The following is a 23,571-nucleotide window of genomic DNA, read 5'->3' as shown; positions in this document are numbered from 1 at the left end:
CAAAGAGCCGCATGTGGCTCGCGAGCCACAGTTTGCCGACCACTGTGCTAAACGAAATAAGCCAGTTGGAGAAAGATAAATATCACATGATCTCACTCATATGTGGGATATAATGAGCAACATAATTTGATGAATAAAAATAGATCCAGAGAGAAATGGCAGGGGAGAATGGACACAGACACTGGGGTGATGGGGGCTTGCCTGGGGTGGGAATGGCTTGGGGGGGTCAATCAGGAAAAAAGGAGACATATGTAAAACTTTAGACAATAAAAATAAAAAAGGTTTCTCTAGATATAAATCTGGTGTCCCAGAGAGAGTGCTTTGGTTTCATTTGAATGTACTATTTAGATGATAATATGTATAAGAAATTAGACTGCTACTATTGAGAATTGAAATGTGGTTAAAGCAGCTAGTTGATATCGTATGTGCAAGTTTTAAAGGATATCCTATGGTCAGGTTTTAAAGTTATACAAAACCATATTTAATTTCAGAACCAATATGTTTCCTTAGATTACAGGATTTGGAACTTGAAAAAAATATATTGTTCAGTCTTCTGATGGAATTTTATCAAAGTTTTCCAAGCTTATTTTAAAGTAAATATGCATTATAAAATATTTAAAGAGCATTATATAGTTTGTATTGTGATTTGATAAACTGATGATGGGTATGATGATGACAATAATAGATCATTTGTGATACTAGCTTAATTAGGTCCTTGCTATGTGCCAGTCACTAAATGGTGTGTAAGTTTTGAACTACATTATTTGATTCTGAATTGTACTTATAAGAACCTAGCATTTTCTTTGTTTCTTCATTGATGAGATAAAAAACAATCAGAAAGCAAGTAGGCTAATTATTACTGTTAATTCATTTTTGTAGCCCAGAAGCAATTCTTCATGTTCAGTACTCAAAAAATAATTTAATGAATAAATAGTTGGCATTTCATATAATTCAAGAAGTATTAATACTGCTTTGGAATATAGTGCTTCACCTTCATTTTAAAAATGAGTTAAATGTTCTGGAATTTTCCATTTCTCATAAAATGAGATGTTTTATTTGGGAAGTTAAGCTAGAGATCTCTCTGGCAGCCTCTTTACCTATCTTTCAGGATAGGTGTTTCTCCAATTAAAAATAGACTCCCACTGAGTTTTTACCCATAAAGATTTAATATTTCATATAAATTAGAATTGACATCCTGCTGAGTGCTAAGAAGAATGTAGAAAAAAATTCCATAGTTTTAATTCATTTGTCAAATCTCAGTGCACCTTGTTTATGATTCCATACTAGAAGTATATTCATAGACAAGAATTCAGGTTTGTTTTCTTAGAGGTTAAAATGTGTTGTCATGAGTGCCTTAAAATAACTTCTTCATAAGTAGGACTACTCCCTTCCAGTGGGGAATAGGAATATTTCTTGGCTTCCCTAATTTAATTTTGAATTTTTTTCTACAATTAAAAATAAATTCAGTTTCATTATTTCATCCAAGATGGTTAGGTTCAGGAGGATTTATTGATGCCATCCCCTGTCAAACATATATCAGCAAGAGTGTGTGTGGATTGGGGTGGGGAGTGTAGGGCACCAAGCCTTACAAGCAGAAGGAGCAACCGGAGTAAAGGCCTTGAGGAACTGAAAGAAGATACCTGTGATTGGAGCATAGTGAGATCAAGAGTGGTCCAGATGATGATGGAGAATAACAGTGGAGACTATGGTGAGGAATTTGCTAGGGCCACCTGGTTCACTCTAGCAGAGTGGTGAGCAGCAGGTACTAATTGTTAGCACACCTGGATTCAAATCTCACTCAGCTTCCCTACTTCCTAAAGTCTCTATAAACTCATTCCCACAACTCTAAAATGGTAGTAATACCTGCTTCAGAGCCTGGCTAGGTGGTGTGCACTACCTAAAATATAGTAAACCACACAACAAATGGCAGGCTGCTAGCACTTTACCTCTTTATTCACTGTACCATGCATACCCTACTCTGGATTCTAAGATTCACAGGCTTTTCTTTCTGTTACTTTTAAAATTCATTCAGCAAATATTTATTGGGCACTTAAAATTTTATATCCTAGCTAACTCTCTTTGCCTTAATTATATTTGTATGTCTTTCTCATAGCTTCAAGGTTATGAAATTCTCAAGCAGCAAGCATAGCATCTGCTTCAGAAAATGTTTGAATAAATGGACACCTAATAGAAAGTTTATGGAACATGATTACTATAATTTAGCATGCAGTTGTTTGGATAATTTGTTTTAAATCAGTCCTATGTAAAAAACAAAACAAAACATATTTCTTGTTGCCCTCATTTTATTTTACTTCAGCAGAAATTTAAAACATGCCAGTTACAAATCCTTAACTCTAGAAAAATAGAAAATATGTTTTTTTTATTTTCTATTTTCAAATTCACACATTTTTTCTACTTTCAATTTCTAAATTTACACATTGCCTCAAAATAAGTTACTGTTAGGTTTATGTCTTTTTTCAAGATTAAGTAGCTACTTTAATACAGTAGTTTTTAAAGAACTATCTTCAAATGTAAATAAGACAGGTAAGTAAAGACAGACATATACCATATAAACTTTTAGCAAGTTGAATGCTTGCTTTTTTTAAAAAAAAAAAAATCGGTTTACTTTGAGATAATTATAGATTTACATACCTTTATAGGAAATAGTAGAGAAATCCCATATATCCTTCACCTAGTTTTCCCTAGTGGTAATATCTTACATAACTGTGGTACAATAGCCCAATAGGAAATTGACACTGGTAAAATCCATAGACTTCATTCAGATTTCTCTAGTTTCCATGCACAGATTTGTGTCTGTGTGTGTATTTAGTTCTGTGCAGTTTTATCACATGTGCAGATTCATATGACTACTTACCACAGTAAGATACAGGATAGTTCCAGCACCAGGATCCCTTGTGTTTCCCTTTTGTAAGCACAGCCAGCTATGCCTCTTTCTCAAACCTGGCCACACGATTCATAATTGTGTCATTTCAAGAATATTATACAAATGGAATCAGACAGTCTGTAATCTTTTGGGCTCCCTGTTTTTATTCAGTATAATCCCCTTGAGATAACTTGAGAGCTTTTAAAAAGTGATTTGTAAAGAAAGTCTAACATCTTTCCCACTGGGCCTATTGCCTGGTCTCTGGCAAAAAAGGTAGGAATTGGCATTACAAAGGCAAAGGTGCTTCCCTGGAATGTGAGGTAGAGTACCTCATTACTCATGTTATTCAGAGACTCTCAGAGAAATTGGGATTTCCTTTTCTGATCTACGAGAGGCCTGGTGCACAACATTCACGCACTGGGGGGGTCCCTCAGCCTGGCCTGTGCCCTCTCGCAGTCTGGGACCCCTTGGGGGATGTCCAACTGCCAGCCCAAGCCTGCTACCGCCACTGCTGCTGCACTCGCCAGCATTGAACTGGCTTCTGGCTGAGCGGCGCTCCCCCCATGGGAGCGCATTGACCACCAGGGGGCAGCTCCTACTTTGAGTGTCTGCCCCCTGGTAGTCAGTAAGCGTCATAGCGACCAGTCATTCTGCCACTCGGTCAATTTGCATATTAGGGTTTTATTATATAGGATGTGTTGATCTCTTGGTAGAAAATAGTCCTATTTCTTTTTTTTCCTTCTTCTTCTTCTATTAGTCCTATTTCTTTTAAAGGTCATGGTCCATCTCCATAATTGTCTGTTTAATGTCCAAAGACCATTCCAGTTAAGTCCATCTTTCATTCCCTCTCTCTCCATCCTCTTAATTTTTTTAAAATCCTGACCAATTGAAAACAAATCGCTGTTGAATTAAGTTTTAGGTGAGATTTTGCCAAATTGATGTAATCAATTTGACTGAAAACTTTTATTTTACACTTAAAATTACATGCATGGAAGAGTTGTTGTTTCCATTTGCCTTACAGGAAATGATCATGGTAGTTCTACCTCACTAATAGTCTTGTTTTGATTTGTTTTGCTTCAAAAGTAATTATAAAATATATAATTCATTTGAATGATCTAAATGCCCTCCCTTGGGAATTTTATTACTTAATAGGAGCTCCATCTCATATTGAGTCATCCAGAGTCTTGATAGTTTTCTTTTTAGACAAGTATGTATATGTAGTATAGCATATTTTAAGCTGTAAATAGGAATATTGTTTCTAACTTGTTGTTGATATGTCAGGAATCCCACTACCTCACAACCAGAGGTTCTTTTAGAGTATTTTATAGATTGACTTAGCTTGGCTTCAAATAAGTAAAAAGGTCTTTCATTAATAAATATTTAAATAATTGGTACATTATCTTTTAAAGGAAAATAGCTCACAGTTGGAACTAAATCTATATCTCCATATCACTACCAAGAAGTTATTGTTATTCATCCCCATTCAACATAATGCACTGGCCTTGGCCATTTGATAAAATGCCCAGAATACTGAAGCCTAGATTTGAATCTTAGTGCTAATGTTTCCAGTCTGCATTTCCACTTGCATCTTGAAACTAAAGAAACTGAAATATTAGTCAAAAAATATTGGTTGAACACCTACTATGTTCCAGGCAATGTGTTACTTTCCTCATCAACTTGATTTTGTGGGTTTATTGATGTTATTTTAATGTTTGGACATAAGCTTCTTTCCTGAAGCAGTCTTTATCTGTTATTGTCAGTTTTAGGTAATTTTGACTGTAAGATTTGGTCATTTCTTAGAGTTATGTATTTATGGGCCTACTCTCACATCATCATATTTCCCTCCTGCATTCTGCATAGGTGATTAGGTTTCCTCTAAGTAGATTTTAAAATCTTACCTCGCTTTTAGTTCTCATTTTGTAGTCCAAAGCCACTTCAAACTCTGCCACGAGTTACAAACTCAAATGTTTTCTGGGGCTACACAGGTATCCTAATATATATAAAGAGCTAGGTGCCATCACGATCGAATGGGCAACTGGTCACCATGAAGTGCATGGAGCACCTCTCGGTCCCCCCCTCCCCTGGCCCTTGAGCCTCTCACCATGACGGGGGGCTGGCGGCGGGGCAGGACTGGGGACTGTTGAGCGGTAGTGGCGGGCTGCTTCACGGGGTGGCCATGACTTACCAGAGCAGTCACCTGGGCAGCAGCCTCATGGAGCAGTGGCGGGGTGGGGGAGTTTAGCGGAGCATCCAATGGCAAGCTCTGTGGGGCGGCAGCAAGCTTCATGTAGCAATTGAGGGGTGGGGGGTGCCTCACGGAGCAGTTGCGGGGCTCGCGGAGCAGTCGAGGGGCCATGAGCATCGCGGAGCGTGCCGGGGCGGGGAACCTCACCTAGCATCACAGGGCGGCAGAGGCCATGCAACCGAGGCCAGGCTAGACCTAGGGACCTTAACTACGCGCAATTTTGTGCTTACTGGGCCTCTAGTAATAAGTATATGAAGCAGGCCAGTGTAAAGTAAGTAGGAATTGATAGGGTCTGTGTAAACAAATTTTTTAGATAATTCATTTTCAAATAAGAAAGTGAAATACCAGTTTATTGGTGACAGTGATGTGTACCAGTTTTAAAATAGGAAATACTAAGAACTTTGCAGCATGAACCCAAATCCAGCTAGTGCTAATGTATTTCTGGGGTGAGGTATATGTATTGTTTTGTTTTAATTTATTGTGGACATCTTTCCATGTCAAATTACATAGATCTATATTTTATATCATTTAACAACTGTGCCAGTTTCTATTGTAAGGATGCATGGTCATTTATTTTCCATTCCCATGTTGATATCAGGAAAAATCTAAAATATGCTTTGATGTCACCATTACAGATTCTAAAGATTAAGTCATTTTTCTTTATTTTAAAATATCCTAACAAATAAAGAGGGAATATGCTAATTGACCCTCACGCCATCGCAAATATGGCGGCACCCACAGCCAATAAGGAGGGAGTATGCTAATTGATGCCCCGCCCTTAAAGATGGCTGCGCTCACAGCCAATAAGGAGGGAATATGCTAATTGACTGCCTTGTGCTCAAAGATGGCAGTGCCCACAGCCACAAGATGGTGGCGCCCAGTACCCTCAGCCCCACTGGGGTGGCAGGCGTGCAGCAAGGCTGCGCCTGCCCCAAGGTGGGCCCGGCCTTGCCACGTGCCTGCTTCTGGAATCCCCCAGTCCCCTCAGCCCCCCAGCAGCCCAGGGCCGGCCCGAGGTGCAGGCAAGCCTCGGCTGTCGGCTGCCCAGCTGCTCAGGGCCGGCCCGAAGGGCAGGCAAGCATTGGATGGCAGCTGCCCAGCCAACACCCAAGGTACAGGCAAGCCTCAGATGGTGGCTGCCCAGCCACCCAGGGCCACCCGAGGCTCAGGTAACCAGGGCCAGCCGAGGCTTGCGCTGCCGGCAGTGGCAGCAGCAGAGGTGTGATGGGGGTGTCGCCTTCCCCTGATTGCTGGGTTGCCTCCCGGACTGTGAGAGAGGGCAGGCTGGGCTGAGGGACCTTCCTCCAGTGCATGAATTTTCATGCACCGGGCCTCTAGTAATTTCAATAAAAGTCTAATAGAAATTATTTTTAAACTTAAAAGATTATTCTAAGAAATAGTAGATCATATCATTTGCATAATTTTTAGGAAGCTTTAATTTAGTTATATTTCTTTCCGGTTAAACAAATAAATTTAGCTGAACCATTTTCAGGATCACAATTTCTTGGGCATTGATGAATAACGGGCCCTTATACAGTAGTTTGAAGCCTAAAGAAGATTCTATGTAAATTCACAGCATAATATATATGTATCAACATTCACACATAAAGAGACAGCGATGAATAGTGATGTATCTGTTAGAACTAAAGTTCACATCATATTGTGTAGATGTCCTTGCTTTAAGAATCAGTCATTACTTGTTCATTATAGGAAATAAGTAAAGTGGTGATTTCTTGCAGTTTAATCATTTTGGCAAACCACTACTTTCTTTATGGGAGTGTGATTTCATCAGTTTGCTTCCTGTATTAAGCCCTTTGGTCTAATTTCATTCTAGTCAGGAAAGATAGCAAGAAAGTTTTACTGGACATATATTAAGAGCTTTTCCTCTGGAATATAGACTTTTAAAAAACTTTTTTATTGAAATTGAAAGTATAATGCAGTTAGAATACATTTTCTAATTTGGAATCCAGTTCTACTTCATCTGATATGGAATCCAGTCACACCCATTGAATGTAGAATTGTTTGTGTGTAGCATTTTTTTAGATGAGATATTTTATAACTTTTAACACATTTTCAAAGTGGTGAGGTGCTGGGAGTGGCACTGGCCATCATGGTGGTAGATAGTAGATCAGTGCCCTGATGTCTTAATGATGCTGCAGCAGGCACCAATTTATTCATTGTAGCCTTTGCCATATTAAAGATGTTTTGGCATTTTTTTTATAAGGAAAAAAATATTAGTAACTGAAGATGAGAGCTTGGGTAACTTGTGACCATTAGTAACTGAAGATGAGAGCTTAGGTAACTTGTGACCTGGCACAATTCAAACAGGTACAAGACATTCTCTATTCTTTATATATAAAGATGCTGGGCTAGTCCTAGGGCTCAGCTCTGGAGCAGACCCTACTTTTGGCAAGATCTTCTCTGCTATCTTAACAGAGGGCCAGAAGTATAGAAAACCATACTTGTATTTCTTATATGGAAATGAATGGATGGTGTGGTTTAAAAAAATAATAATACCAAGTTAATTGTGGAAAAGATAAGAATTAAAAAGTTAAGCCCAGCCCACATGGCTAAGCATTGACCTATGAACCAGGAGGTCATAGTTCAATTCCCGGTCAGGGCACATGCCCAGGTTATGGGCTTGATCTCCATTGTTGAAGGCGTGCAGGAGGCAGCTGATCAGTGATTCTCTCTCATCACTGATGTTTCTATCTCTCTTTCCCTCTCTGAAATCAATAAAAATATATTTCAAAAAAATAATTAAAAAGTTAAGAATGGCATGTAAACAAATATATATTTAGTAAGAACGATAAGTTCTTTGGATCTCAAAATTTTTAATTCTATTATCCACCTTAGGTTTTTCACTAAAAATCTGTATTCTTTGTCATATATAGATCCTCCTCCTCCTCCCTAGGAAAATATATCATCATGCATTTTGGATTAAAGTAACTGCTATCATTGATTCCTCTATTAACCATAATAAAGTTCTTTAAAGTTATAGTTTCTTGTTAATTTGATTAAGTTTCGAATGATTGTATAGGGTAAAATATTTTATATAATTTATTATTTTCTCTTTATTTTCTCTAAGAAGTAGATTATCAACTAAATTTTCCCCCATTTAGTGAAGTGAACTGTAGGGTCACCACTTTTCTTTAATTTTCAATGGAAAATATGCATTCTATAGTAATAGTGATAACCTGAAAAAGTCCAATTCTGAATATTGTTGAAGTAAAATTTAAAGGCATAATGAATTTTGGTTTTCCTTTGTTCATGTATTGTGACAAATATGTCTGCTCCCCCTCATATATATTAAACTAGAGGCCCGGTGCATGAAATTTGTGCACGGGGGCAGGAGGGTGTGTCCATCAGCCTGACCTGCACCCTCTCCAATCTGGGAGCCCTCAGGGGATGTCCTACTGATGGCTTAGGCCCACTCCCTGTGGTTCTCTGCTCTCTGCATGGCCTGCCTGCTTCACACCGCAGCGACTGCCAAGCAGGCCGTGCTGGGTGCTGCCTGCAGGCTGCTCTTCCCTGCTCCTGGGTCACTGCAGCGACAGCCAAGCAGGCCATGCTGGGAGCTGCCTCCTACCTGCTGTCAGTCTCAACAGAGATGATGAGGTTAATTTGCATACTCATTCCTGATTGGCTGGTGAGCATAGCAGAGGGACGGTCAATTTACATGTTTCTCTTTTATTGTATAGGATATCCTATATAATAAAAGCCTAATATGCCAAATGTCCAGTCATCCAGTCATCCGTTCAACCAATCAAAGCATAATATGCTAGTGATATGCTAAGGCCACTCAACTACTCACTATGATGTGCACTGACCACTAGGGGGCAGACAGTCAATTGCTTGTCCAGTTGCTATGACATGCACTGACCACCAGGGGGCAGACACTCTGACTGGTAGATTAGCTTGCTGCTGGGGTCCAGCCGATCGGGACTGAGCTCTCCCATGCTCCCTTCCCGGCTGGCCAACCTCCTGCGTCCTTCCCCGGCCCCAATCATGCACCAGTGGGGTCCCTCGGCCTGACCTGTGCCCTCTTGCAATCTGGGACCCCTTGGGGATGTCGAAGAGCCGCTTTCGGCCCGATCCCACAGGCCAGGCCAAAGGACCCCACTGATGCACGAATTAGTGCACCAGGCCTCTAGTTAGAAATAAAATTATATATCAAATTCCCATTCTCTAAAAAAAATTTTGCAGAGCTTAAGTTAAACACAAATGAGAAATTGGTAATAATTTAGAATATGATTGAAATAAAAAACTGAGTCATTTATTACTTTAAAATTTCAAGATTTATATTAAAAGCATCATTGTCTTCTTTCAGATCAATTTGCGCCTCATCTTGGTAAGCGGAAAGACAAAAGAGTTCCTGTTTTCTCCGAATGACTCTGCTTCTGACATTGCCAAGCATGTGTATGACAATTGGCCAATGGGTGAGTGGTGTTTTTCCTATTGAGAATGAATAATGTTACTTCTTCATGCCCTTACCTTATTTCACAAACATTTTGAAAAAGTTTTAAATATCCTATATAATAAAGAGCTAATATGCTAATTAGACCAGACAGCAGAACAACTTTCCGGAACGAGGCCTTGAGGCCAAGAGGTAGCCGGGGCTGCGAGGGCCGAGCCCCCTGCACGAATTTCGTGCATCGGGCCTCTAGTATAAGAGATAAAAGAACAAACTAATAGAGGGTATAAGGATCAAAGGTAAAGGGGACCACCTTCCCTATTTTGCTCTTCAGCTACCTCACTGCAAAATGGTAAAGGATCCACAATGCCAGGTCCTTGTTTTTGACTTAGAACTGCTTGATATAAATGAAAACTATTTTTAAAAGTAAAACATAATATAGCAAACATACACTTTCATATAAGTAAACCCATTTATGCTGAAACACAAAGTAAAGGAAAAGAAAAACTACCTTAACAGATTATAATACATTCTCTTTGGTCTATTCTATACATAGCCTATTTAAAATTGAGTTTGACACAAAGTTAATTTCTAATTTATGTCACTTCATAAGTTTTCTGAACTACTTACAAGGTCAAGAAGGTATAAAGTCTATTTGTGCTTTGCATATTTAAGCTAGTATCCATGGCACCAAAATTGGGGGGTGTCATTCCTTCTTTTCTCTGGTTTTCTCTGTAATAAGACTCCATCTTGCCTTCCTAATGTGAGTCTTTAGCTTATGTTCTTCCTTTGAACTTTCCCCATGTTCTCTTGACCCTTTTATGGCATGTACCATAGTGATACGACTGTTTCAGCTGATTTCACTTAATTTTACTAGTCAAAGCAATTTGGACTTTTAAAGGACAAGACTTGTTTCAACAAAGAACACAGTATATACAAATGATTAAATTACTTCAGTGTCTCTCAACCTTAAATAATATATGGAATTTTTTTAGAGGAAGAAAATTCTTATAGATTCCTTAGTGCTGGCTTAAATTATTTTTATCACAATGTTTATTTTTAAAGATAGAAACATGAAACCCAGTTAAAACTCTTTATCCTTATTAACTCATATACCATAAAACTAAAACAGATCCACAAGGAAAATGCAAACATAACTCTAAAACCAATAATATTCAAATTAAAAACATTATTGTACCCTATGATGTATTTTTACTAAAACCAACTTAAGGCTTGCACCATAAGTGTGGTACTGTTGACTTGGCGTGCATGTGTTCTTGCTTGGGGAATGAGGACCCAGTCACCACAAAACCTTCATTCACACCGTGTACCTAATTGCCATTCAGCCTTCACTCAGCAACAATTGATTGATTATGTATTAAGTCAACCTCTGTTCTTTCATTGTTAGCCTCTTAACAATTAAAGAAGTCCTATTTGGCATCAGTTCAATCATAAACTTAAACACATACATGGGCTTTAAAATCCCAAGGCTGTATACTTCGTTATAAAGTGATTATTTGAATTATATAGAATATTTCTTCCAGATTATCATTAAAATGAAAACACAATTTAAAAATTCTTGAAGAGGACTTTCAGACCCTACGAATATGTCTTTGTGGATTCATAGATCTGAGTTTAAGAAACACTGAGACAAATACTTTGAAATAACTAGATCTTTCTTCCCATTGGTAACCAAGGGTCAAGTCAGTGTTAGTCCTGAATCAGGGAGCTACTGAAGCTGAAGATTGTAGGTAAGAAGGAATTTCAGAAAAGATGAAGTGGGCTAAACTTGGGGCTCTTGGGATATTGGAATTTCCTCATAGCCAGGAGCCAGGCAGGACAGATAGCTGTCAGTATGAAAAGCATTTTTAAAATACCTGTTTAGTAGTGATGTTTTACTAAGTATGACACAACATTACTTTTGTGATTTTGGAGGAAAAGGAGGGTAAAGATAGATAGCTTTTGACATCTATGGATATTCTAGAAAAGATCACACAGGACAAAAAACAATCAGTCTCAAAAATTTATTTTTTGAGGGCAACATTGTAATTTGAGCTAAAAGATATACTTTTACCTTCATAATTGTTTGACTTGGATATTAAAATTAGTTTTAATTCCTTAGAATAGACTAATGGTAAACAAAGGTACAACCCAAGTGCAGGTCTTTGCCATAAATAGTTTCCCAAATGAATGAACCATCTACCAGCATTGGAAATTTATTGTATCAATCCTATGCTATGTACACACAAAAAGTTTTTGAAAATTTTTTTATTTTTTATTGATTTTTAGGAGAGGAAGGGGGAGGGAGAGAGTGAGAAACATCTATGTGAGAGCAAAACATAGATTGGCTGCCTCCCGCATGCCCCCTACCCAAGATCAAGCCTGCAACCATGGCGTATGCCCTGACCAGGAATCAGACCATCAACTTTTCCATGCATGGATCAGTGCCTAACCAACTGAGCCACACCAGCCAGGGCAAAAGTTTTGAACCCAGCCTTTCCTCAGTTTGTCAGTTGTACTCAGCAATTTTAGACAATGCAGGGAATAAAAATAAATAATTTTTATTTTCTATAAAATATTTATGTTAAAAATCCATTTCTACATTGTATCACATAAATGCACCAAAAGTCAACAAATGTAGATATTTATTGTTGCTAGTAATAAAACTGTAGTAAAAGTTAAATCAGTCAAGAAAATACTTTGCACAATATATTTTTGGAAGGAATTGGATTTTCTTGATATAATCCTACGCAGTATAATGGAATATTGTTAGTAGTTGGAATAGTGCCACACATACCTACTGAATCGGAGGTTCAAAATATAATTTATTAAATATATGTTTCTATAGCTGAAATTGCTCCTTGAAGCATTGTTCTTCTGTAGTTCTCTAAATTTCAGATCCTCTGAGAGGGAAGGGAGTTAGCCTATTAAATCAGTGGTGTATGCAGAAATCAGGACACTCTGTGTAAGATAATGAAATAGGAGGGTTGGGTAGGGTCTGGGAGGAGTTGCGAATAGGGGAAAATGGGAGATATCTGTAATACTATCAACAACAAAAATATATTAAAACAAAACAAAAAGATAATGAAATATGTGGCTTCAAGTTTCTGCAGCTCAAAAATGCTTTCCTGTGAATTGGACATTTGCTGTAATTTGTCTTCTGTATCTATGAAACACTTGCCTCTTGACCAGAAATATTCTGATAAACCATAATTTTGGATGTGATGGATTCAGAGTAATCCATACAAAAGTGTTCAAGGCTTATTTGACCTTTCTTCTATAAGAGGAGGGATCTAGGAACTCTAGAGTCAGGAGTGAAGGATTGCTGGGGGAGGGAAGAGGGACAGGAGAAAAGACTGAAGGAGTCTAGGGGAGGGGGAGGTGGGAGAAATTGCATTCATTTTTTCACTACCCAGTTTGTTGTGCTGAGTCACTGAGAGGCACTGGTTTTATCAAATTCATATTCATTATTTTGCATACACACACAAAAATGGCAAAAGGAAAGTGCTCTATTTAGCCCCATTCTCTGCTATCACTTCCTCTTCGGGATTGTTTTTAAAATATATTTTTATTGATTTCAGAGAGGAAGGAAGAGGGAGAGATAGAGATAGAAACATCAGTGATGAGAGAATCATTGATAAGCTGCCTCCTGCACGCCCCCTATTGGGGATCGAACCTGCAACCCAGGGAATATGCCCTGACCCGGAGTTGAACCAGTGACCTTCTGGTTCATAGGTCGACACTCAACCACTGAACCATACCGGCTAGGCTCTTTGGAATATTTTAAACTAGTGTGTGTGTTGAGAGTTATCATCTGATAATAGGAGCTTCTGTAAGAAACAAACACATCATACTAGAATTGTTGAGAAAGATAATGATGGAAATCTCAAATCTCTATCAAAATCAGAGCTTAATTATATCGACAAGCTAGAGAAAATTACTAACCCCATAGCCTATCACATGCCAGTGTCCTTACACCATCATGTTAACAGAGTAGTGTTTCATAAGTTTCTTAAGTAGTGTTTCAAAATGAACTATTGTGTTACTCATCATGCCCACCAGTTCGTCTTTTGACTTTCTTTATGCACTTTCCATCATACCTTCTAATATATGGGTGTTTTGTTTTTTTTCAAGTTTCTCTTAAGTAGTTTGGGTAAAGTGAATTAAAGTTGTGTCTTCTGTAATATTTATAAAATGGCTTCAAAAAGACAATAAAGTAATAAGTCACCATTGTCCAAAAGTAAACACAAATTTTTTGTCATTCTCTTTTAAAATTTTTGTTCTCCAGTTTTAGTGAGATATAATTTTTTTGTTATTCTCTATAGCAATATATTAATTCTTTTCAAAATCTATGTGAATCATATTGTTTCTAACCTCATATGTTAACAGGTACAAATATTAGAATATTAAAATATCCTCTGTTAATTACTGGCAATTGAAATTAATTTTTAAATGATGTTTCTCTTCACCTGGGATTAGATTTTTTACAGCTTGTTTTTTGTTTGTTTGTTTTTAATTTTTAAACTTCAGGACTCTATTTTGGCACATGTTAGTGTTCTTAAAAAGCAAAAACTAGTCTTTCCGCAGCTCCGACTATTTAAGGCGAAGAACTAGCAAGAACTGAGACCACGCCCTACTTGGTTTGGCTCAGTGGATAGAGCATCAGCCTGCGGACTGAAGGGTCCCAGGTTTGATTCCGGCCAAGGGCACCTGCCTGGATTGCAGGCTTGATCCCCAGTAGGGGGCATGCAGGAGGCAGCCAATCAATGATTCTCTCTCATCATTGATGTTTCTATCTCTCTTTCCCTCTCCCTTCCTCTCTGAAATCAATAAAGATACTAAAAAAAAAACTGAGCCCACAATGATTGCATGAGTAGTGCCTGCTTTTACTGAAGTGGAAGCTCCAAGTGTCTTCCTTGATGTATTCTACCTGTTTTGATTAGAAGTTTAGAACAATGCAGTAGTATTTTAATTTTGTGTTGAAATACATCTAGCAAGTTCATGGTTCTTTTTAGACTGGGAAGAAGAGCAGTTAGCAGCCCAAATATTCTACGACTTATTTATCAAGGACGATTTCTACATGGAAATGTCACATTAGGAGGTAATATTTGCTTTTGTAATGGGATTTAATGTCTGTCTCATGGCAGCATTATCCATTTGTTTGTTTAATGCTAATGTCTGATTTTACTAAAAAATTTTAACTTCAAACTTAATGTGAATTCTGCCTAGTTTTTATGTCCACTTCTTTGTATTTTGCATTCTGTTAAATTTAATTTTAGCATTATAGTGTTTACTACCTTGTGAAATAAACTCTGTCCATAACTATCTTATAAATATAATCTTATTTACTTCTGGATAATATAATTTAAATGTAATATTTAAGTTAAAGCCAGACAAACTAGGAAAAAATTATAATTGGTTTTCAAATATAATGATGAAGGAATGTTTTCAGTTTGACTTTAACTGTTGTAATGGCCATTCATGCAAGAATAATGAGTAACATTAGAGAGACAGTCTCATACAGTGGCTGAAAGAGCAGATTTTAGAGCCAGACAGTCCACGTTGCACCCTGGCTCCACTGCTCACTGGCTGTGTAACCTTGGCAACTGACTTAACTGCTTTGTGTCCTAGTTTCCGCATAGTAAAATGGAATAGCCATAGCACCTGCCTCCTAGGTTGGGAGGGTTAAATTTTAGTGTGAAGCTTTTAGAACAGTGTTTGGCACATAGTAAACACTTGTTAGCAATTACTTCTCTTTACATGTGATTGGAGAAATGTAGCTCAATGGTGCCCCCTTATGGGTAAATTTTCTACCATCATCAGGGTTTGTTTTGTTTTTAGTACATGTATTTCAGAAGTATTCTGATGATTAGAAATTTGTAAGCAATGAATGATCTACTTCAGCGGTCGCCAACCGGTGGTCCACAGACCACTCATGGTCCGTGAGGTCCAAAAGGTTGGTGACCGCTGATCTACTTTAATATATCTTCATTTAAATTACAATCTGACTTTTTTCTCTAAAACTAACATGAAATGTTTAATTTGTTTTTCCTTGAAGGTAGAATATTTTCATTCATTCCTTCAGCATATACTTAGTCCTATGTGCCAAAACTGTCCTAACCAGTTGAAGATATACCAGTAAAAGGTAAACAAGATAGAATCTCTTCCTTCAAGGTGCTCTAGTAATATATAGAAACAGATAAAATCCAATATTAAAATGTTGTGTGATCAGTGCTGGAGTAGCTAAGTGCAAATGATAAGTATAATAATATCAAGTAGGTAGAACACTTCAGGATAATTTTCACAAATACCACGTTTCAGTGGCAGTGTAATAACTGGTCTAAGGGGTACTGCTACCTACTAAGAGATATCTGCCATTTCAAATACAGTTATTGGCTTGTAGTTCTTTTTATAGCTCTTTGTGTAGTTACATGGACCAACTCTTAGTGTAAGAATTGACTATTAGCTCCCTGGCTGTATTGGACATTCATTAAGGATGGGGCCATGTTTTAGTCTCTTTTTCAGTGTTTGTGTCTCACATAAGCTCTTGTACTGTTGATGGGTAAATGTTGAGTGAAGTTAATCTATTGACAATGTAAATGAATCTTGAGACTCCGTTTCCCTTGAGTATTGATCTATATGAGCAATTTCCCACCAACTTGGATTCTTTATCTTTTTGTTATGCCCCACAGTTCCAACTATGGAATTAAAGATTGTGGAATTTGTGTTAAAATCAAACTATTGATTTCATTCCTATTAAAATTAAAATTTTTACCAGTATTTTCTGGGAATTTTTTTGGAATAATTAACAGATTGACTTATTGCTATTGTCATACTGTGGTGCTGTCAGTGTTTTCAAAAACAAAATAAACCATTGCTGGTTTTAGTGATTTAGGCAAATAGCATAGGAGCATAACCTAGTCCTTTCAAGTTGATCAGTATATTTGGGTGTTTGATAAAGGTTGAGTAATATTCAACTATTTGGTTTTTTCATTGCAACTTTTCTTTTTAGTCTTCCTTTGTCCTTGAATGTGGATAATGAAGAAGACAGCACACAGGGTCATAGCAACTGTCTTCCCATATTCTAATGGCAAGTGTGGGGAAAGCTTCAGCTTGTGACTTTCTCTATAGCCCGGTGACTTAGATGTTGGACCAACAGCTGGAAATCAAAGGCAGACAGATTTCTATTCAATACCAGAAGAATATTTGAACAGTGGCGCTGCCTAAAGAAAGAATGGACCTCCGTGAGAAAGAGTGAGGCCCTTGTTATTGGTGACATTCAAGTAGCGGGCGAATACAGCCATGGGTAGGGGTTAGTCATTATGTTAAACCAGGAGACCTGGGCATTCTCTGCCACTGTCGAGACTTTGTGGTTTAATAAGTTTCAGGTTTACTAGTAAATTTTTGTTAACAAGTTTCTTAAACATAGCCCTGAACCCCTTTTCTTAATCTCAGTTACATAGAATTTCAATCTGCTAAAGAAAAGGTGTGGTAACAGCCTTACTAATTGGGGATAAAGATCAGCTACAGGTTTGACGTTCAGTACATTCCATTCCAGATCAGTGTTTCCCAAAATGTGGATGAGCTGGTGAGCTTGAGACTTCCTTGGATACTCTTAACAGGCAGATTCTGCATGCCCTCTCTCCCTCCCATCTCCCATCTTCTACTGAATCGAAGTCCTGGGTGATGTTCATGTGAAGGTTGAAAACCTCTGTTCTGGATATTGTGCAGTTTCATAGCAGAAAGCAGAAGCATCCGCAGTGAAGGAAATACAAAGCATTTCGGATCCTTGTGCCCTCTTCCTTCAGCTTCTTTGATGCTATTAGTAGCAGTACCTATTCTTTCTAGTTAAAATTAAAATGGAGAAGAAAAACTATAGCCTCATCAGTCCAAGTTTTAGCTTCAAATGGCCAGCTTCTCAGCAGCTTTCCAGGCCTGCCCAACATTTCTCTAAATTGCCATCTCAGTTCTCTGCCCTGTTTCCTGAGATCCATTTTCCTTGCTGTCTCAAAAGGCTGATATTAATGATGGCTATGGCAACACATACTGATTGCATTCTTTGTGTCAAGCCCTGAACTAAGCACTGCCTTGGATTGTTTAATTTAGTCAATAGAACTATTAAGTGGCAGGTGACAGAATTACTCTTTCCAATTTAAGTGAAGGAAATTGAGGCTTAGGGAGGGGAGGTCAGTAACAGACAACTCCTTTCACATGGTTGGTGAATAGCAGAGGTGTGATTTTTACTCAGGTCTGACATACTAGAGTCAACAAGATGGTATGACAGTGATGCACAGCTGGGCATGTGTACATATTAAATTCAGTCAGGCTTTCCCAATACATTTAGTGACATTTTTAATATGACATCTTATTTGCATTTTAATATTAAGTCAGGTTTAGGAGATTATCCACAAAAAGGCCCTCCTTTTTCCATTATCATGTGTATTTATGGGCCATCATGCTTCATTTGAATTTCAGAAGTTAAGAGACTAGACCAAATAATGGCTAGCTAATTTTAAATAAGGTGGAAACTCACCTTGATCACATGAACTATTAAGATTGAAGATAATTGGGACTCTTTTTTTTTTTAAATTAAATCTTTATTGTTCAGGTTACATTTGTTCCTCTTTTTTTCCCCCCCATAACTCCCCTCCTCCCAGTTCCCACCCCACCCTCTGTCCTCATCCATAGGTGCACGATTTTTGTCCAGTTTCTTCCCGCATCTCCCATTCCCCTTTCCCCGCCAAGAATAGTCAGTCCATTCCCTTTCTATGTCCCTGATTCATTATAATCACCAGTTCATTCTGTACATCAGATTATTTATTCACTTGATTCTTAGATTCACTTGTTGATAGATGCATGTTTGTTGTTCACAATTTGTATCTTTACCTTTTTCTTCTTCCTCCTCTTAAAGGATACCTTTCAGCATTTCGTATAATACTGGTTTAGTGGTGATGAACTCCTTTAGCTTTTCCTTATCTGTGAAGCTCTTTATCTGACCTTCAATTCTGAATGATAGCTTTGCTGGATAAAGTATTCTTGGTTGTAGGTTCTTGGTATTCAGCACTTTGAATATTTCTTGCCATTCCCTTCTGGCCTGCAAAGTTTCTGTTGAGAAATCAGCTGACAGTCGTATGGGTATTCCCTTGTAGGTAATTGAGTCTCTTTCTCTTGCTGCTTTTAAGATTCTCTCTTTGTCTTTTGCTCTTGGCATTTTAATTATGATGTGTCTTGGTGTGGTCCTCTTTGGATTCCTTTTGTTTGGGGTTCTCTGCGCTTCTTGGACCTGTAAGTCCATTTCTTTCACCAGGTGGGGGAAGTTTTCTGCCATTATTTCTTCAAATAGGTTTTCAATATCTTGCTGTCTCTCATCTTCTGGCACCCCTATTATTCTGATGTTGGTACGCTTGAAGCTGTCCCAGAGGCTCCTTACACTATCTTCGTATTTTCGGATTCTTTTTTCATTTTGCTTTTCCGGTTGGGTGTTTTTTGCTTCTTCGCATTTCAAATCTTTGACTTGATTCTTGCGCTCCTCTGGTCTGCTATTGGGTGTCTGTATAATATTCTTTATTTCAGTCCGTGTATGCTTAATTTCTAGTTGGTTCTTTATCATAGCATCGAGGGTCTCATTAGTTTTCGTGACTCTCTCCTCAAGTTTATTGACAGCTTCTAGCACATTTTTGCAAGCCCTCAAAATTGCGATTTTTAGCTCTATATCCTCCATTTCTGTCATGTTTTTTTGTCTCCGCATTTTTTATGCTTTCTTGGTGCACCCCCTAGTGGTCTTTGTGCGCAGTCTTGTTCTAGTTGAGCCTTGATTGTTGTAGTTAATACTAGAGGGATTTGACCACCAGGCCGACTGGCTGTGAGAATCAGCTGTGTCTGCTGCAGTGGGAAAACTTCTGTCCTCTGGAGAGGCGCTAATCTAGCCTTTGCCTGAGGCTATCCGGCAAATGGCTCTGCGCAGGGCTTGGGCGGGGCGGGCTCAACAGGGCGGGCGGAGGGAGCCGTTATGGTGCCCTCAGTCCTGTTCCCAGAGGCTCTGCTTCTCAGAACCCCCGGAACCGCTGCAAACCTCGGAGGGAAAGCTGCCTTCCAACTGATGCCAGACACTCCCGCTTCTCCCGTTTGGGTCCGAGTCCCCAGCGATTCGCCCGTATCTGGAGCTCAGAGTCTGAGACTCCCCCCTGACCGAAAACGACAACCGCGCTCTCAGCCACCAGCCCGCTTTGCGCGCGCACCTCCGCACCTGAGTTTTTTCCACACTGCGCCTCCTCTGAGCCTCGGTGTGCTGTTATTTTTCCTTCTAGTTGAAGAGTCTCTCCTCAGCCAGCCTTCCTGTGGTTCTGGGTGATGTCCGTTCCGTCTTTTAGTTGTATTTTTGAAGTGGTTGTTTGCGGCAGCAGTCTCCGGTGTTTACCTATGCCGCCATCTTGGTCTCTCCCCAATTGGGACTCTTTTAATCCACAAGTTGAACATCATCCAACAGAGTAAGATTTAAAAGACAGATAGCAAGCAGGAGGATCATACTTGCTAAGTAATGGTCCTAAGCCTGCCTTCAGTTTGTAATTAGGGAAGAGCAAGTAGTTTGGGATGTTAGAACTCAAAGGTCACAACGATGGAAATAACTCTAGAAGTTAGATATGCTGGATCTTCTAATTCTATATACAGAATAGCAAAGGAATGTACCATGAAACTTGATGTTTTATGGAACCTCTACACTGTTTTTCATAGTGGCTACATCAATTTACAGTCCCACCAACAGTACACTAAGTGTCCCCTTTTATCCACATCCTCGCCAACACTTGTTGTTTCTTGTCTTTTTTATGACAGCCATTCTAACAAGGTGTGTGATGATATCTCATTGTGGTTTTTATTTGCATTTCCCTGATATTTAGTGATGTTGAGTATCTTTTCACGTGTTTGTTCGCCATCTGTGTGTCTTCTTTGGAAAAATGCCTTCTCAGGTTTTCTGCCCATTTTTAAAATGGATTATTTGTTTTTTTATGCTGAGTTTTATAAGTTTTTTTTATATATTTTGGATGTTAACTCCTTATTAGGTATATCATTTGCAAATATTTTCTCCCATTCAGTAGGTTTCGTTTTTGTTTTGTTCATAGTTTCCTTTGCTGTGCAAAAGCTTTTTCTTTAATGTAATCTTATTTATTTATGTTTTCATTTTGTTGCCCTTGCCTAAGGAGACACATCCAAAAATGTATTTCTAAGACCAGTGTCAAAGAGTTGACTGCCTGTGTTTTCTTCTAGGAGTTTTATGGTTTCAGGTCTTAAATCAAGTCTTTAATCCATTTTGTGTTCATTTTTTTATATGGTATAACAAAGTGGTCCTGTTTAATTCTTTTGCTTATAGCTATCCCGTTTTCCCACCACCATTTATTGAAGACTTTTCCCCATTGTATATTCTTGCCTCCTTTGTTGTAAATTTAATTGACTATATAAGCATAGTTTTCTTTCTGTGCTCTTTATTCTGTTCCATGACCTATATGTCTGTTTTGTGCCAATACCATACAGTTTAGATTACTATAGCTTTGTAGTATAGTTTGAAATCACAGAGAGTGAGGTCTCTAACTTCAATTTCATTTACCTCTGCTCTGGTCTTTATTACTTCCTTCCTTCCTTCTACTAACTTTGGGCTCTGTTTTGTTTGTTTGTTTGTTTTTTCCTACTTCCTTTAGTATAAGATTAGATTATTTGAGATTTTTCTTGTTTCTTGAGGTAGGCCTATATTGATGTAAACTTCCTCCTTAGAATGGCATTTGTTGCATGCCATAGATTTTGTAACATTTCCATTTTCATTTGTCTCAAGATATTTTTTTAATTTCTTCTTTGAATTCTTCATTGATCCATTGGTTTTTTGGTAGCATTATGTTCAGTCTTCACATATGTTCTTTCCAATTTTCCTCTTACAATTAATTTCTGGTTTCATGTCATTGTGGTCAGAAAAGATGCCTGATATGTTTTCAGTCTTTTTAAATTTATTGAAATGTTTTGTGGGCTAACATTTTATCTATCATGGAGAATGTTCATGTTCATTTAAAAAGAATGTGTATTCTACTGTTTGGGAATGGAAAGTTCTGTATATACCTATTAAGCCCATCTAGTCTAATGTTTCCTTATTGATTTTGTCTGGATGATCTGTCCATTGATGAAAGTAGGATGTTTCAGTCCCCTACTATTATTGTATTACTGCCAATCTCTCTCTTTATGTCTGTTAATATTTGCTGTATATATTTAGGTGCTCCTATGTTAGGTGCATAGATTTTTGTGTTACATTCTCTAGTTGGATGATCTCTTTATTATGTCATAATCTTGTGTTTGGTTACAGTGTTTATTTTTTTAAGTAAAGCTACCCAGCTTTCTTTTCATTTTTGTTTGCATGGAATATCTTTTTCCATCTACTTTCAGTCTGTGTGTATCTCTAGATCTGAAGTGAGTCTCTTATAGGTAGCATATGTGTGCATCTTTTTTTTTTTTTTATCCAGTCCCCCACCCTATATCTTTTGAATGGAGCACTTAGTCCATTTACATTTAAAGTAATTATTGGTAGATAGGTACTTATTACCATTTTGTTTTCATACTTGCTTTATAAGTGGTTGGTCCACTACCTTTATTACACGTTTGCCCTTATTAGTGAGATTTTCTTTTCTTTTATATATTTTCTTATTTCTAGTTTTGGTCTTTTCTTTTCAAGCTTAAAGAATTGTCTTTAACATTTCTTATAATGCTAGTTTAATGGTGATAAACTCCTTTAGCTTTTGCTTGTCTGAGAAACTATTTCTCCTTCAATTCCAAATGACAACCTTGCCTGGTAGAGTATTCTTAGTTGTAGGTTTTTCCCTTTTATCATGTTGAATATATCATGCCACTCCCTTCTGGCCTGCAAATTTTCTGTTGAAAAATCAGCTGTAAGTTTTTTGAGAGCTTCCTTCTAGGTAACTGTCTTTCTCTTGCTGCTTTTAAGAGTCTCTTTATCTTTAACATTTAAAAAATATGTATTTCTATTGATTTCAGATAGTAAATGAGAGGGGGAGAGAGACAGAAACATCAGTGCTGAGAATCATTGATCAGCTGCCTCCTGGAGGTCCCATACTGGGAATTGAGCCCACAACCCCGACATGTGCCCTGACCAGAAATCAAACCATGACCTCCTGGTTCGTAAGTCGACACTCAACCACCGAGCCATACCGGCCGGGCTATCTTTAACTTTTAACATTTCAGTGAGTCTCTGGGTTCATCTTGTTTGAAACTCTTTATACTTCCTGGACTTCAATGTCATTTCCTTCACAAGGTTAGGGATGTTTTCAGCCATTGTTTCTTCAGATAGGTTTCTGTCCCTTTCTCTCCCCTCCCTCTGAGATTCATATGGTGTGAATGTTTGTGTTTTTTTTTAATTTTTTTTATTCTTTTTAAAAAAATATTATAATAAGTATTACAAAGGGTATTACATATGTGTCCTTCCCCCCCCCCCGCCCTTGACAATCCCCTGCCCTCCCTTACCCCCCAGTGTCTTATGTCCATTAGTTATGCTTATATGCATGCATACAAGTCCTTCGGTTGATCTCTTACTCCCCTCCCTTCTGCCCCCCAACCCTCTCTGGCCTTCCCACTGCAGTTTGACAATCAGTTTGAGGCAGCTCTGCCTCTGTATCTATTATTGTTCAAAAGTTTGTAATGGTCTTTATTATCCATGAATGAGTGAGATCATGTGGTATTTTTCCTTCATTGACTGGCTTATTTCACTTAGCATAATGCTCTCCAGTTCCATCCATGCCGTTGCAAATGGTAAGAGTTCCTTCTTTTTTACAGCAGCATAGTATTCCATCGTGTAGATGTACCACAGTTTTCTAATCCATTCATCTACTGATGGGCACTTAGGCTGTTTCCAAATCTTAGCTATGGTGAATTGTGCTGCTATGAACATAGGGGTGCATAGATCCTTTCTGATTGGTGTTTCTGGTTTCTTGGGATATATTCCTAGAAGTGGGATCACAGGGTCAAATGGAAGTTCCATTT

General features: G+C 38.1%; 1 protein-coding gene across 1 annotated transcript in view; it reads left to right on the top strand.

The window, feature by feature from the left end:
• Positions 1-23,571, top strand: part of UBL3 (ubiquitin-like 3) — an 83,242-nt gene that overhangs the window by 48,015 nt on the left and 11,656 nt on the right. The window contains 3 exon segments of the mRNA XM_005877255.2: positions 9,460-9,568; positions 14,559-14,573; positions 14,576-14,644. Of these exon segments, the coding sequence (XP_005877317.1) occupies positions 9,460-9,568; positions 14,559-14,573; positions 14,576-14,644 (193 nt within the window).

This window comes from Myotis brandtii, unplaced genomic scaffold (assembly GCF_000412655.1).
Source record: "Myotis brandtii unplaced genomic scaffold, ASM41265v1 scaffold513, whole genome shotgun sequence".
NCBI lineage: Eukaryota > Metazoa > Chordata > Mammalia > Chiroptera > Vespertilionidae > Myotis > Myotis brandtii.
This window is presented reverse-complemented; position numbering and strand designations above follow the sequence as displayed.